At 42.1% G+C, this 16,964-nt stretch overlaps 1 protein-coding gene and 1 long non-coding RNA gene across 3 annotated transcripts in view; both read right to left on the reverse strand.

Moving 5' to 3' along the window:
• Positions 1-16,964, reverse strand: part of LOC134499731 (uncharacterized) — a 296,249-nt gene that overhangs the window by 223,957 nt on the left and 55,328 nt on the right. The window lies entirely within an intron of this gene.
• The window catches only part of ARHGEF26 (Rho guanine nucleotide exchange factor 26), a 66,847-nt gene that overhangs the window by 11,007 nt on the left and 38,876 nt on the right, over positions 1-16,964 (reverse strand). For both annotated transcript variants that reach the window (XM_063306536.1, XM_063306537.1), the window contains 3 exons: positions 16,524-16,613; positions 16,045-16,199; positions 1,515-1,724 (listed from right to left, as the gene is read on the reverse strand). In XM_063306536.1, the coding sequence (XP_063162606.1) occupies positions 1,515-1,724; positions 16,045-16,199; positions 16,524-16,613 (455 nt within the window). The remainder of the gene's footprint in view (positions 1-1,514; positions 1,725-16,044; positions 16,200-16,523; positions 16,614-16,964) is intronic.

Consider the following 16,964-nt stretch of genomic DNA (forward strand, 5'->3'; position numbering starts at 1 on the left):
ATGGCTGGGTTACTTATGCAACCAACTGTCTCAAGTTGTGCAATGCTCTGCGTACCATTGCTTTTGCAATGCCATCTTGGGAGCCCAGGAAGCATGTCTTCCCTGTTGCAGTGCCTGATCTTTGGAGTGGCATCTTCCCAGAGATACAGATGATTCCCACCCTGATGATGTTCAGGAAGCTATTAAAGACCTGGGTTATTCTCCCAGGCTCTGGAGCAGAATGAAATGACCAAAGTAATGTCCTTATATATACTGCTACACTACAACAATTTTAAAATTATGCTTTGGTATCATGCGAAGCAAGATTTTCTATGTGACTTTCATAAAAGAGACTGTTACTTATTCACAGAGCTAATGCAGTGAGAAAATCTCAGGGAGTTACAGTCACTTTTGAAAACTAGAAAGTCTAATTATGTCTTGAAGGTGGTTTTTAATGCATGCAGGACATTTTCTAAAACAGAGGGGCCTCCATGAATCAGCACAAAAAGTACGTCATTTGAGTTTCAGTATATGAAGAAAAAGAGTGATTTTAATAAAGAAAATTGAATCAAACCTCCACTTACTAAGTTTTAAGACACACACAGCAGAAAACAGGTAACTACAGGTATGCTAATGACACCTGTCATGTCATTTGGAATACGGCATAGACTTCTGAGCAGGATTAGAAGAAGCTTCGTTTCTTCCAATGAAGAAGTCATGATGATTAGACTTTAAAAGTCTGAACAGTTATAGAAAAGGTTTAGTTATGCCAATTTTAAAATTGGCTGACTTCACCAGAGGCATTCTGGCATTTTAATCTAATCATATTGCAATATTTAATCAACTGGCTCTAAAACCATCCTATAGGAATATGTGTGTGTCTCTGTCTATATTTCACAATGTGGTGATCCTTCATGGTTCATTTTAACGTCTTGGAAGGAAGAAAAGTCATAACGCTATTGGGCAAAAATATATGGATTTTTATGCACATAAACCCTCTTTAGCTTTCTGGTTTTGAATAGATTTAGACTTTTAGTTTTCAGAAAGCTACTGAGAGGCTAAGGAAATTCCACAAAATGGAAATTTTTTTTATGGAATTTGAACCATTGAGAACAAGATGCTTTTTGTTGTTGCTGCTGCTGTCTCAGGATGAATAGTCTTTCAGTGTAGTCTAGCCAAACAAGGCAGAGCAGTTTCTTTTATCATCTCCCTTCCCCAGGCTACACAGAATTCAAAAAGATAGTTTCCATGACTGCAGTTTGGATTGAATATGTGAATTATAATGCTTATTTCCTAAGGAAGTAATTAACTCTATGTGTTATCTCACAAATCTGTAATCCTATGATAGTTACTAACAAGAAAATCTATAGGTTGATAATAATTGAGGAGCATTTTATTATTTTGTATTTGCAGGATAAAGGTCAACAGAAGCAGAAAAATGTATTTCAATACAGTGGACGGAAAAATCTTGTTCTAGAATCTCAGATATAAAAGGCAGATAGAAGAAATTTAGTTACTGAGTGCCATTTGCTTACTGAATTTCAGTTCCCAGAAGTAGTTCAATCTTCTCTCCTGCATGGTTACTTAGGACAGTTAATCTGAAGAGGTGATTGGCAGAACTCTGCCGAGAGTAAAGCATTGGTGTACTGTTTTTTACTGGAGAGGAATTCAGTTCTTCGTTGTCACACTGCTCAACTAGTAACTGATCCCTTAAGGAGTAATCCGTAACATTGTAGCTCTCTTCACTGCAAACACAAAGAACCAACAAAGGGAGATTTAGAGTCAAAGCGAGTTTAGATTCAGATCAATGCTAAACATATCAGGTGTCTTGCTCTGCAGTGAATGGTCCAGAGAACAGTCCATAGCACCTAATTTTCAGACATTTTCAGCCTTTCAGCAAGAGGAAGGAGGAAGAAAGAAAACATTAACGAAGTATCTAATTATCAAGACAACAAACGAAGCTAATATTGGATCCTTTAGAGGAATTCTATTCCATAATTAAGCTTATATATTTTTGATATACTTTTGTTAATTTAAACATCCCTAACTTGCTTCCTTTTATAGATCTGGGTGAGAATAATGTTAACTAAGGGGGAAAAACAACATTAAAGTTACCCTCTAGCTCTTTACCCAGGCCTTTGGCAAGGGACAGTGAGCCCCTTTGCTTCATCATGCTAGCTATCTTTATCATTTTTTTTAGGTTTTACTGATTTTACTGTAGTTCCTTTGTTTGAATGTTGTGAGCCAGTGATATTCCAGTTATATGAAATAGCCTCCCCAATGCTGGTTATCATTTGGGCTCCTGACAAGACTTTTGTTTATTTATTTTTTTACTGAGGCATTTAAATTAATTTTACTTCACTTAAGAAATTAATGTTCTGCTTTTAAGGCTTTAGCTATTTATGGCTGAAACAGCGCTTCATCAAATAGCTCAAAACACAATCTAAATGGTCAAATAACTGAGAATTCTAGAAAGGAGCAAATTAAGTGGCCCTCACAGCAAGGGAGTTACATTTATTTATAAGATTTACATCTCATCTCAAGACTACATGAATTATTACTCCCTTCTCCAATTTTTTTCAACAACTTTTTGAGGCAGGTTGCGCTGAGAGTGAGTGAGTGAGTGGCTGGCCCAAAATCACCATATGAGCTTCCATAACAGAGGGTGGACTTGAACCTGGTCTCCACATCCTAATTCAGCACCTTCACCGCTACACCACACATAGCAAAAGCGGTGATGATTGCTGTAAAATCCTCTCTACATCTACTGCAAATTGAATCTCACTGAACTTAGTGAAGCTTGTTTCTCATATAACAGCACCTAAGGTTATACGTTTAGCTTTAACTGGGAATCACGATCAAAGTTAAAAGCATAATAAGATATATTCATGATACATTTGTTTATCAGAATCTATCCTACGAGCAATGGTCTTCTATGATACTGCATCATCGAACAAAATAAAGCTCATAGGAATGTGCACTAAAACATGTCTTTTGTTGCAGACCTAGGCAGGCAACAGAAGCCTGGCAACTTGTCAAATCTCTGATGACCACCACCATCCTTTTTGTGTGTATAAGTAGTGAAGTCTGCTCTATTTCCAAATGGAAGGATTTTTGTTTTGTTTTGTTTTGCTTTTTACATGAAGAGGACTGGAGATCCTTAGAAAAAGCTAACAGATTAACAAATAGGCTGTTTGTTTCCAGATTCATGAGCTCATGCACTGAGAAATGCTATCAAAGCATACACAGAGGCAGAGAAAGCAGTGTTGAGTAATAGTGCTTATTTCTAACTCATATAAGCAAGAGCTGATTATACCAGGCTATTCTCACAGAGGTGCAGAAGTTACTATTTAGCTTTGCCCAACAGTAATATTCTTATTTAAATCTTAGAAGAGAAATGAATTGAAAAACATGAAGAAACTTCAAAATAGACAATAAACAGAAGATGACAAAGGGCGTGACATTTTATTGGACTGAAAAACACTGTCTGGCATAAATTCATATATACAGAGTGGCAATTATGCTAGCATAGGTGCCTTTGAGTGTTGGTCACATGGAGACTGTCATACTGCAATGATAATTCCTAGGCACAGCTGTCTCAACCTTCTACCTTGCTACTTACATCACACTCCTTCACTCACAGGAAACTGACATCAGCCATATTTATCCATTTTTAAGCTTTTATAATACTTTAACTGGAAGCTTGGTATGTTCTAATTCCTCCAAAATTATTTCTATATATAATCTAAATCTATCTTTATAAGCTAGAGACTTACATTCTGACACTGCATGTACTTGGGCATTTCTGTACATTATTTTATTTTAGTTACTGATGTCCTATGCAAGATAGGAAGAAATCTGGGCATGAAGCTGTTTAAAGGTATCAGGAGGATGGATCATCTGTGCTGGTGGTTATCAGGTTATTTGCATGATTAAATCTATGTCTAGCCTTGCCTCTTTCCCCAGCTAAGATCTCATATATGTGGCATCTTTGAGTGAAACCATTATGTTTTTGAAAAAAATGCTGGCATGATACTAGTTTATACCCTATTCCCACACTACCATGATTCTTTGTCAGCAAAACAGGTGAAGAGTGAACTGTGAAGTCACTAGTTAATATCAATTGGTCACTGGATGAAAATGTAGTAACTACCAATTTGGGGGCTACCACAATGGATCTGAATCACTGCCTTCACCTGTATAGATTGTAAGGCTTTGAAATGGACTTCTTGGGCCAATGAACATAATTGCCAATCTTTGTGCAATGTGCCTTGTGCCCCAACCAAAAGATTTTAAGGCATTGACTATGCACATTATTCATGATGCCACGAATGATTATCTGATGCCAGAACTTCAGAGAAAAGTCATCCATACAAGTGTATCAATCCAGTTCTTGTTAATAAAGGCCAATCTGCTCTCTACCAGCAGGTTCCTCTATTGTATTATCAATCCTTCCTGTTGGTTAGATCGGTTTTGTGCCTATGTCACAGTTACTAATGCTGTACAAAATTCAACATTACTATATGCATGCTTGATAAAAAAACAAGTATTAAACTATGGAGACTCAAAGCAAAGAATATACATTTTAACCTGATAATTAAGCTGACTCACCACCCTTCTTATTTGGATTTATATAGCTCTCAAATCACTCACTGCCAGTCAATAAAAATTAACATGTAATAACGAGAGAAAAAATTGCTCCTTCCAAATATAAAACAGATAATAAGATACATTCAAGTTGGGATTTGAAATAACTCTGCAGCACATTACAGCAGATAATTAATATGAACGAATATTCAGCAAGAAGCTGGCTGCAGAATGCATTTTATCTGTGCTTCTTCCAGAACAGTCTTATGCTATGTGAAATTTGCAAGTTTACCAATTGTTCATTAAGCATATAATAACTACATAATAGTTATAATTCATTTAATTATAATAAACTCATTTTAAAAAATAGAGCAACGTCACATTTCTTGTTTCTCTGAATCTGAAAAATTATCTGTCAGATAAAAGTTGCTCAGATTCGTTCTCAGTTGGATGCTGCCATTTATACAAGTCCTGGGGTGATGCCTGGGGTGCAGTCTTGCCTGGTTAGCTGGGAACAATTTAAACCTGTTGGACCTGAGGAAGTGGACAGGGTCCTTATGACTGTGATCTCAGCCACCAGCTCTTTAGATCCATCCCCTTCCTGGCTGGCCAAGGCCTCCCAGGTGGTGATGTAAGGGTGGGTTCTGGTGGTGATGAATTCATCCTTGAGGGAGGGGGTTGTTCCTCTGCCTCTTACAGAGATGTTGGCCTGCCCCCTCCTCAAGAAGCCATCACTGGATCCCACCATACTAGACAATTTTCATCCGGTATTCAACCTCCCCTTTTTAAGAAGATGGTTGTGCAACAGCTTCAGAGGATCCTCTATGAAATGGATTATCTGGACCCCTTCCAGTCAGGATTCAGGCCCAGATATGGGATAGAAACAGCATTGGTCATGCTTGTGGATGATCTCCAAAAGTGAGACCATGATGGGGGTAGTGCATCCATCCTTGCTCTTCTTGACCTCTCAGTGGCCTTCAATACCACTGACCACAGTATACTTCTGGATCGGCTTTGGGGGTTTGGAGTGGGCAGCATGGTTTTTTGTTGGTTCACTTCCTTCTTCCAAGGCCAATTCCAGTCAATGTTGATTGGGAGCGAGAGGTCCAGCCCTCGGCCCCACTATGTTGGGTTCCAGAGGGCTCAGTGCTCTCTCCACTCCTATTTAACATCTACATGAAGCCGCTGGATGAGATCATCTCTCACTGTGGGTGAGGTGCCATCAGTATGATGATGATATACTCACCCCAGCTATATATCTCCACTCCTGGTGAGCTAAGTGATGCTGTTGATGTCCTTTCTTGGTGCCTGGAAGCTGTGGGGGTCTGGATGGGGAACAACAGGCTTCAGCTGAACTCTGGCATTACTGAGTGGCTTTGGTTTTGGGGCCTTCTGTATCCAGGGATTTACTATCTTTGGTGCTGGATGGGGTTGCACTGCCCCAAAAAGACCCAGAGCACAATCTGGGGGTCCTTCTGGACTTATGACTCCTGCTCGAAGAGCAGGTGACAGTCATGGCCAGGAGAGCCTTTGCACAGCTTCATGTTGTGCACCAGTTGTGCCCATTCCTGGATTAGGAGGCTACAGTCTCAGTCACTCATGCCCTAGTCACCTCCCATATGGACTCTGTAACACACTGTCATGTTCACCGTTCCAATGTTCCTGGTACATCGTAACGTTTCGCATGTCATTTACCTGATACGTGTTTGATCTGGGAAGGGAGGAGGATTCCATCTCGGGGAGTCGTTATCTGTTGGCTGCTGGTTTGGAATGTGTTTGGGTTATCTCATTGTGTTCAAGGTTACTTTCCCAGGATCAGTAGAAAACGGTTACCAGCACCTGGGCGGGGGGGGGAGTTTGCTACGATCGGGCGAGGGGAGGGATTACATTTTGAGCCGAGGGTTTTTAGTTTGTATTTGGCACGTTTTTACTCATTCTCAGCTTTCTCTGTATTTGCATACTATTCTTACAATAAATCAGATATCATTAAGTACCTGCTTGTGAGTCTGACTCTGTTAGGATAGGCAATCATTACATAAAGCTGAGAATCTAAAAACTTTTTCCATTAGCTCCTTTCCAGATTTATTTTGTGAGGGGAAGTGCTAGCGATGAGCAAAGCAAATCCACAAGCTATGGAAAGCGAGGAGTCAAGCAAGGGGGAACCCGATTCTACAGTGGTAAGAACGGAGAGAGTCCCCCCTAGAGAGACTTCAGAAGTTCGGGAGGGGTCGAGCTTCAGCCTAGGGGACGAGGAGGCTGGAGCCAAGAGAGCCCCTGAACCGACCGGCGAGTCACCAGGCGAGTTGATCACCTGGGATGAGACACAGGGACCCCTACCCGGGACGTCAAGAACGTCTTGGAAGCAGCGGTACCCGTTGTCCCCAACCGTGGTGAGGCAAAAGAAACAGGAGGAATCCCAAACCCCTGATCGTATAAAACTGCTGGAGGCTAAATTGGAGTCCTTAGAATTTATGTTCCAAAAAATGTCCATGGACTGGGGTCCGTGAGAGAGGAGGAGAGAGGAGTTCAGTCGTAGGTACTTGACTCCTTCTTCACCCCCACCTTCCCCAGAAGAAAGGAGTAGGACCCGACACCGGAAATAAGAGCACCGAGGGTGAGAATTTCAAGGTCCCCTCCTCGAGAGCAGAGATCTTTGGGGGCTACGAGGAAGCCCGATCGTCCAGCTGTGACGAAGGGGCCACCCGGAGCGGGGATAAAGGACTTTACCGTTCAGTTTGATGGGAGATCCAACCAAGCTGTCGTTCTTCCTTACCAATGCAAGAAGTTATATGGACGACTGGGAACAGTGCTTCCGTTCAGAAAGGGCCAAGATTAATGCCATTGCCACTAAGCTCAAGGGGCGGCTGGCCGATTGGTACGTGCAGTTGTGTCAATCGGAGGCCCCTAAGTTAGAGGAGTTTGAGGAATTCCTGTGGGCGTTAAAATTACACTTGGAAGACCCGTTAGCTAAGGAAAGAGCAAAACGGGCATTGAAGGAACTGTGCCAGGGGCCACGATCGGTGGCAGACTACGCTCTGGAATTTAAGGCTTTGGCTGGGAAAGTTGAGGATTGGTCCCAATCCACCTTAATAGAACTTTTTAAGGACGGTCTGAATACGGAGGTCCTAAGGTGGTCACTTGGGCGAGATGATCCGGACTCCTTATATGAGTGGATACAGCTGGCAGGGAAGGCTGAGCATGCCCAAGAAACTTTTGCTCACCGAAGGGTGATGAAATATGCTAAGCTCAGCAAGGGTTCCCACACTGCTGCACCCACTGGAAAGTCCGGGCAACGTGCGTGGGAAGAGGAGAGAGAGCGTCGCTACGCAAAGGGACAATGCCTCCGATGTGGGAAGGAAGGTCACCGAGCGGCGGCGTGCCCAAAAGGAAAGACTGAGGAACATCCAGGAAAGTCGCCGGGGAAATCTCCCTCTTTACCCAGGAAGATGAAGGCAGCTTTGGCTGAGACCGAAGCAGAGGAAGTCCCTTATTTTGGGGATGAGGGGGAGCCCGATCTGCTCCAGCCGGCGGGAAACGCCAGCCACCTGCTTTAAAGGGCGCCGCTGGGCAGGTGGTAGAGGAAGGGCATGACCACATTTCAGTGAGTGGCAACTATCCCACACTGACAGTGAAAGTGAAGCTAGGCTCCCTCACAAGAACTGTTGAAGTGCGGGCTTTGATCGATTCAGGGTGTTCACGTTGCTTGATGCACCCTGACGTGGTGGCTGCTTTGGAGTTACCCAGGTTTCTGTTAAAACGTCCCATGATTTTTACCCAGCTGGATGGTTCTACGGCGGGGGGGAAGCCAGTCACCCATTCCATGGGCATGGTGGCGTTGCAAATGGGCAGCCACCGTGAGGGGCTGCCGTTTGTAGTGGCGCCTGTGGGGGGTCCTTTGGTCATTCTGGGGATTCCTTGGTTGGTCCAGCAAAACCCGTATATAAATTGGGTGCACAGGACTTTGACTTTTGGGGATGGTTTCTATCAAGCCCCTGGAGAGGACGACGCTCCGCAGGCTGCAGTGGGGAGGGCGGTGGCAGCAACCCCACACTTTGCTGCCACCCCACTGGAAGGCTTGCCGGAGCAATACCAGAGTTTTGCAGATGTGTTTGGTGAGAAGGAGGCGGATCAACTCCCACCTCATCGAAAAACTGACTGTGCCATAGAGTTGGTCCCAGATGCACAACTACCCAAGCCAAAAATCTATGCCATGACACAAAAGGAACTGGCGGCGCTGCGGGAGTTTGTGGACAAAAACTTGGCCAGGGGTTTTATTGAACCAGCAAATTCACCAGTGGGCGCCCCCGTTTTGTTCCGAGCAAAGAAGGATGGGACATTGAGACTTTGTACAGATTACTGAGGATTAAATGCGGTATCAATATTGAACAAATATCCTTTGCCAATAATAAAGGACATGTTAGCACATCTGGCCAAGGGGAAAATCTTCTCTAAGCTGGATTTGAGGGAAGCATATTTCCATATCCGTATATGGGAGGGGGATGAGTGGAAGACTGCTTTCAATTGTCCTCTGGGTTCTTTCCAGTACAAGGTTTTGCCGTTTGGTTTGGCGGGGGCACCTGGGGTGTTTATGCAATTGATCAATGAAGTGTTACATGAACATTTGTTCAAAGGGGTACTGGTCTATTTGGATGATGTTTTGATTTATACTGAAACGATGGAGGAACATGAGCGTTTGGTGAAACAGGTGCTTAGCAAACTGAGAAAGGCTGAGCTCTATGCTAAGCTGTCTTAAGTGTGAATTTCATCAGACTCAGCTTGACTATTTGGGGTACAGAATTTCCAACAAGGGTATTGAAATGGACCCTGCAAAAATTCAAGCTATTTTGGAGTGGGAGCGCCCACGTACGCGCAGGCAGCTCCAGAGTTTTCTTGGCTTTTCCAACTATTATCGCCAGTTCATCCAGGGGTTTGCAGAAATTGCATTGTCTCTCACTGATTTATTACGAACAAAGGGGCTGGGGGACACATGGAAGGTGAAGAACCCAGGAGCGTTGCTCAATTGGACACCTGAGTGCTAGTTGGCTTTCGACAAACTTAAAAGCCTGTTCACTGCTGAACCTATTCTGCAACACCCTGATCCCACAAAGCCTTTTGTGGTTCAAGTGGATGCTTCCGATTTCTCCATTGGAGCACTTTTGTTGCAGGCGGATGCTGCGGGCTGCCTGAAGCCCTGTGCGTATTTGTCCCGCAAATTTTCTGAGACGGAAAGGCGATGGCATGTTGGGAAAAAGAGGCTTTTGCAGTCAAGGCTGCTTTGGACATGGCGCCACCTCTTAGAGGGGGCCAAATGTCCTTTTGAGGTTTGGACTGACCATAAAAATTTGGAAGCGCTTAGTACACCCCGTAAGTTCAGTCCTAAGCAAATCCGTTGGGCTCAGTTTTTCAGCCGCTTTGATTTTAAGCTGAAGTTCATTCCGGGAAAGAACAACTTCCTGGCTGATGCACTTTGCCGCCTGCCCCAGGATTCGGTTCAGGTACCTGATGTTGTGGGTTCACTGTGGACAGAACCCCAGTTGGGTATGCAAGCTGTCACACACAGTCAGACTCATGCGCAGCTACCCTCAGCTTCAGTTTCACCGGCTGGGGGAAGGCTGTCGATTCTTTCGCAATTGCAACAACAGTTTCTCTCCGAACTGAAATCTGACACTTGGTTGCAAGCAAATAGAGACAATGTTGCATTTGACCGAGGCTTCGCATGGAAGCAGAACCGCCTCTATGTCCCTGACAGTTTGCGAAGGGAGATTTTGAGTAGATCTCATGATGATAAAGTGGCTGGTCATTTTGGCTTTGTGAAAACCTTATACCTGGTGCGCCGGCAATTCTGGTGGCCTACATTGAGACGTGATGTCAAAGACTATGTTGCTTCTTGTCCTGTCTGTGCCATGTCAAAACGGAAGGGGGGCAAACCGCAAGGCTTGCTGCAGCCAGCGGCCAGTCCCTCCCGTCCTTGGGAGGAGATCTCCATGGATTTTATTGTCGATTTGCCTCCTAGTCAGAGAAAGACTGTGATTTGGGTGGTGAAGGACTACTTTTCTAAACAAGCCCATTTCATTCCCTGTGCCTCCATTCCGTCTGCTCAGCAATTAGCCCGCCTCTTCCTAGTCCACATCTACAGGATTCACGGGAGCCCCTCCCGCTTGGTCACAGACCGCGGGACACAGTTTACTTCCCAGTTTTGGAGGGCATTTTTAAAGCTGGTGGGCACCAAACAGGCGTTGTCCACTGCGTCGCATCCTGAGACTGACGGATCTACAGAGGCTCTTAATTTGACCCTTGAACAATTTTTGCGAGCATTTGTTAACTATCAGGACAACTGGGTTGATCTCCCGCCTTTCACTGAAGTGGCTTACAACAACGCTGTCCATCAGAGCACAGGACACACCCCTTTCCGTACTGTTTTTGGCCAGGATTTTGTGCCCATTCCTGATTTGCCTCAGCCCACTACACTGCCCTGTTCTGCTTCGGATTGGGCTGCGCACCTGGCCGATTCCTGGCCAGTAATTCAACAAGCGTTGGCAGATGCCCAGTCCGCCTATAAACTGCATGCTGATAAGAGACGAGCCCTTCAACCTGCCTTTAAAGTTGGTGATAAAGTCTACCTTTCCACCAAGTTCATTAAGTGTCCTCAACCCTCGAAGAAATTAGCTCTTAAATTTGTTGGTCCTTTTCCCATTGTGGGGGTTGTAAACCCTGTCACGTTTAAATTGGATTTGCCACACAATCTTAGACGTTTACATCCTGTTTTTCACTGCAGCTTGCTCAAGCCTGTCAACCACTCCGATCGCTGGCATCTCCAACCTACACCTCCTGTGCCGATTATGATTGATGGACAACAACATTTTGAGGTGAAGGAGGTCCTCGATTCTCGCCGGTTTCGTGGCACTTTGCAGTACGTAATTCGATGGAAGCATTTCTCCCACCCTGAGTGGATGGCTGCCCGTGATGTTAACTCTCCTGTTTTAGTTAGACACTTTCATGTTGCTTATCCTATGAAGCCTGCTCCTTAATATTTTTTGGGGGGGCGGTATGCCATGTTCACCGTTCCAATGTTCCTGGTACATTGTAATGTTTCACATGTCATTTACATGATACGTGTTTGATCTGGGAAGGGAGGAGGATTCCATCTCGGGGAGTCGTTATCTGTTGGCTGCTGGTTTGGAATGTGTTTGGGTTATCTCACTGTGTTCAAGGTTACTTTCCCAGGATCAGTAGAAAACGGTTACCAGCACCTGGGGGGGAGGGGGAGTTTGCTACGGCCGGGCAAGGGGAGGGACTACATTTTGAGCCAAGGGTTTTTAGTTTGTATTTGGCGTGCTTTTACTCATTCTCAGCTTTCTCTGTACTTGCATACTATTCTTACAATAAATCAGATATCATTAAGTACCTGCTTGTGAGTCTGACTCTGTTAGGATAGGTAATCATTACACACACTCTACATGGGGCTGACCTTGAAGAGTATCCAGAAGCTTCAGATGGTGTGAAATGCAGCAGCGCAGGCAGTTATGTGTGCCCCAAGAATGGCACATGTTACACCTCTGCTCCATTGGTTACCAGTTTGCTTCCAGATCCAATTCAAGGTGCTGGTGATGACCTCTAAAGCCCTACATGGCATGGGGCCAGGATATCTCACTGATTCTCCCCAATTACATCTACATATCCTATCAGGTCTGGCAGAGGGGGCATGTTGCAGGTCCTGCCAGCCAAAGAACTTCATTTGTCAGGACCCAGGAGGACAGTCTTTTCTGCTGTGGCACCCACCCTTTGGAACATCATTCCTCCCATGGTGAGATTGGCCCTAACCCTGTTGGCCTTCCAGAAGGCCCTCAAAACTTGGTTTTGCCATTGGGCTTGGGGATCTCATGGAAGGGTGGAGCCCATTAAATGCCTGGTATAAGTTTAGACTTATAAACAGTTTAGACTTTTTGTTATTAGTCTTTTAAATTGTTTTTAATTGGTTTTAAAGAATGGATTATGTTGATTGTTTAACTTTTGTTTTAATTGTGTATGCTGCCCAGAGTCAAATGCAAATGAGATGGATCGCTATATTAATTCAGTAAATAGGCTTTTTATAGCAGAAAGCATTATTGATGATAAACTACCAATCACACAAGTTTACATTTGCTGAAGAAGAATCTGCATTAACTTCCACAATGCTTGTTCCTGCCTGGGTGAATGCCCTTAAGTAAATGTACTGATTTAATGAATTAACTAAACTTAATTTAGATTCAATTCAATTCAAACTAAACATAATCTGGATTCAATCTCCATCCTCACTGAAAAAAACAGAAGTATATAAAAGAGTGTGTGTAATGTTTAGCTGGTTTTAAAACATTAAGCATATAAATCTCCCCAACCCTCATCAGTAAACACATTACATTAGTTCCATTATTGTCTATGGGATCCAACTGAAAATTCATATGGATAATTTTTTATATAAACAATTGATTTTCTGGAGTTTGTAAAGCAATTATTTTTAAATGCACTAGAATGAGAGAGCTTAATTTGTTTACAGTGCATAATGAGTCTTTACAATCAATGCCAACTCCTCACCATCTCAATAGCCACCCTAAGCAATATACTGCTGGAGTGGATGGTTAACAGATGTATGAAAATGGATATGCAATCAGGCTGGATTTATATAGAAAAGTGTTCCCTTCAGTGTAAGTAGAAAAATGAGAGATTAACAGATGTATGAAAATGGATATGCAATCAGGCTGGATTTATACAGAAAAGTGTTCCCCTTCAGTGTAAGTAGAAAAATGAGAGATTTGTTTGCTAGTAAACCATTACTGTAGTTTCCACTTCAAATTTGCCCTCATGCCAAGAAATGCAGGCAATGTTACTTGCCATACAAATACATTTTTTCTTCTTTCCCCCTTTCCTGTTAGAATATTCTTTTAACAATTAAATGCAAAAATTGGCAAAGGTTTCAGTACATTTTAGCTTCACTATTTTTATTGGTTTTAATGCTTTGTAAAGCTTTGCAACCTAACTATTTAAGGAATTCAAGCAGTAATTTAATTACAAAAGGGTGTTATTGTTTTGAATATTATTCTGCTGTGTGTAGCACAAGTTTTATCCAGAAACTGTAGACAGGTAACATTCCAAAGGGTTTGTGACCTTTGGCTAGCTTCATATTTAAGAAGTCCAGCTGCATTCCACTGTCAGGATTATCTCAGGAGCTGACAAACCATTAGATGGAGAAAGAATTTCAGTGGTGTCCAAGGGGACTGTATACCATGTAAGAATATTTAATAACAACAGAGTAAAAAAAATATGGGTAGGCTTCTTAAAATGTGTGCATACTACTCTGACAGTTATCCATGTTTCTGTTAATGAAGCTTCAGAGTAATCTGAATTGTTGTAAAAATAATTAATTCAGCAGTTGAAAACAAGAAACATTTAATTGAAATAGGATGAGGATGGGAACAACCAATATGCATACAGATATCAGACATGGAAAAAGGATGTATGTTGGCCAGGGAGCTTTGTCAGGCAGGACCTAGGAGGAAGGCCTTTTCTGCCATAGCCCCCACCCTGGGGAGCATCCTTCCAACCATGCTGGCCTACTGCAAGGCCCTTAAAACATGGTTCTGTCAACTGGCCTGGGGATCCCATGATAGAGTGGAGCCTGTTAGATAGTTACATGTTGGTTATTTGGAATGCACTCACTGTTTTTTTTTTGGGGGGGGACTTTTTAATTTATTTTGGTTGTATTTTCAATTGGTTTTTATGTATTTGGATTGTTTTATTGTGTACACTGCCCAGAGTCACTACGTGAGATGGTTGGTTATATAAGTGTGATAAATGAATCAATAAATATGCCATATTTTAAGGTAGAATAGCTTAACAACAGTTCAGCATTCACTGAATAATATGTTCACTAATTAGGGCTGAACAAAGCTTTGACAGAATTTCAAATAAAGCACCCCTTCAAAGCTGTTTCGTAAAGCACTGAAGGTCTTAATGCAGAGACAGAAAAGCAACATAATCACTTAGTTTTAGAATACATAGGGATTCCACTTGGCCTCCATGTGCTACAAAACTAGTAGGGATATATAAAACCTATTAATTTGGGCATAGAACATTCTGGAAAATTTCAGATCATGCCTAACCTCTTTGGATCATGCTACTCCAGGGTGGTTTCTGGAAGACATTTTTCAGAACTGAAAGCAGATTAGGGTGTCCAAGATAAGGGGTTCTGGACAAAACAGGCCTGTTTCAGGGTTGGGCCATGCTGGAACAATTCAAACCAGTTCCAGCTCACAGGATTTAAACCTGAAAACTGCCAAAACTGTCTCTGGAATGACATGGTTCAGGGTGGAACAGAATGTTCCAGAGATCCTTGGAATGTTCCCTTCTAGAATTCATGAATTTTGGACTTTCCTAAAAAGAAGGCCAAGAGTCAAGCACTGTGTGAGAAAGTTGGAAAGAACTTCTCATTCACTGCTGGTCACGGGCCTTCTCAGGTTGAGCAGCTCCAGAGTATGCTGGGGAAATTCTGCAATGTGAGCTGAAGAAGTCAGAACTTAGATCCTCTCAGCACTCCCAAAGCTTTGGCTAGAGAGTCAGGGGAAGCCATACATATTTAAGTGATTACCATAAAGTAGTGCTCTTCAAGTATTTGTAAACTTACAAGTCACTCAATCCTCTGAGAACTACTACACAACTTCACTTCTCAAGACAACAGGATCCACAACCCATTCTTAAGCATCAGATTAACCCATCAGATTTGGCTAATATGAAGAAAATTAATTATATTAAATTAGCTTCTTATAGCTCTTTGGTCTTGAAAAAGTCTCACTGCTTGGATGCCTTTCAGCATGCTTGATGATTATAAAAATTCCATGTAATTCGTTTAATGACCTAGCTGGTATGTAAAGCATTTGGAAACGTCTTCTTAGCCAATGCACAATGCTGTCCTTAACTACAACAACCTTTTGCAAAGTACTTAACTTTTGCTCAGTTTTGAATGTAATCACCAATCCATAAGATTCCAGGTTCAGTTTCCCATATCACTCCTTAAAAGGATCACAAATGAAGAGCTGAGCAAAAACTATGGGAAAAATGACTAGCCTAATAAACATGAATATCAGCATATAAGACACTCAGATGAAAATGCTTCCCCCTCTATTAGATTGCTTTCTCAAGAAACTAGTTACCAGGGTTTTTTTTTTTAATGGCAGAAAAGACAGTGTTCTTATTCCTCAACTAGGAATGAAAAGGGAGTAATCGAAGCAGATAATAAAAAAAATTAACATAGCAAATAAAGATTTATACATCATACCCACAGAAAAAGGCGATTGATTAAAAATCAACTGAACTGTCAAACTTTTAAATAAGAGAATTAAAAAGTTTATTCATTAGGTTTGTTTATTCATTAGGCATAATAAAAGACTTAAAGGCATAATTCTACCATTCCACTGTAAAAGATCATGTATTCAGTAAAGTTCCTACCTTTTCTTTTTTGTGATAATGAGGACATCATTAAAGAGGAAGAAATATACTTGTTGCTTAGAGGTCCTTTTAGAAAAAAGCCCAGTGTCTTCCACAAATGCTGCCAATTCACCCCGTTTCACTAACCATCGTGAAGAAGAAACCAGTGGAAAGGGCTACAAAGTAAGAAAACTGCAATTTAACCTTTTGTCTGGATTTTCTGAACAGACATGTGTGTTTAACAATAATTGGGTGCTCTTCTTACAGTTTTAAATGCAAAAGAAGACAAACTGGCATTTGCTAGCTAGGGATATGAATCGTGCTGTAATCTCTATGCATCTTTGCTTTCAGGAAGCACGTTATCTTCCAGAACATCAACTGAATAATCTCACTTTGCCATAAGAAAATAAACATAGCTTATTCCCACTGTGACAACTCAGCATTAAAACAAAGCAGAAGTCAAAAGTTTGCATAAAAACATATGGAAGAAATTATCCTACCTTGATTTTAAATTCTAATTGGGAGTTGATGGTATACATCATTTCTGTCCTTTCCATTTTTCGAGCACCTTCATTGCACAGACGAACCAACTGGAAAAGAAGGCATCTATGTCATCTGACACTGACACATCTGCATTCAGTATTAAAAATTGTTACTTTTTCTTTACAAAGTACCTTCTTTCAGAGATACATAAGGCGATCAAATGGAGATTTTTATTGTGCAGTTATCTTTCAGTGAAGTAGTCTTTTCTACCAACAATGTAATTAAGAATGCTACTTCCATTAATTTTTTTTTTTAAAAAAGACACTGCTTACAATTTCCTTAGTATTCTAACTCATAAAAACGTGATCCCTGCGCCTTTGGTTTTTCCTGACCAGCCACATCCAACACACAAGCACACATCCCAGGACATAGTAGGTGTTTTCGTTTGGGTAGAGGGA

The sequence above is a fragment of the Candoia aspera genome, chromosome 6, assembly GCF_035149785.1.
Source record: "Candoia aspera isolate rCanAsp1 chromosome 6, rCanAsp1.hap2, whole genome shotgun sequence".
Classification (NCBI taxonomy): domain Eukaryota; kingdom Metazoa; phylum Chordata; class Lepidosauria; order Squamata; family Boidae; genus Candoia; species Candoia aspera.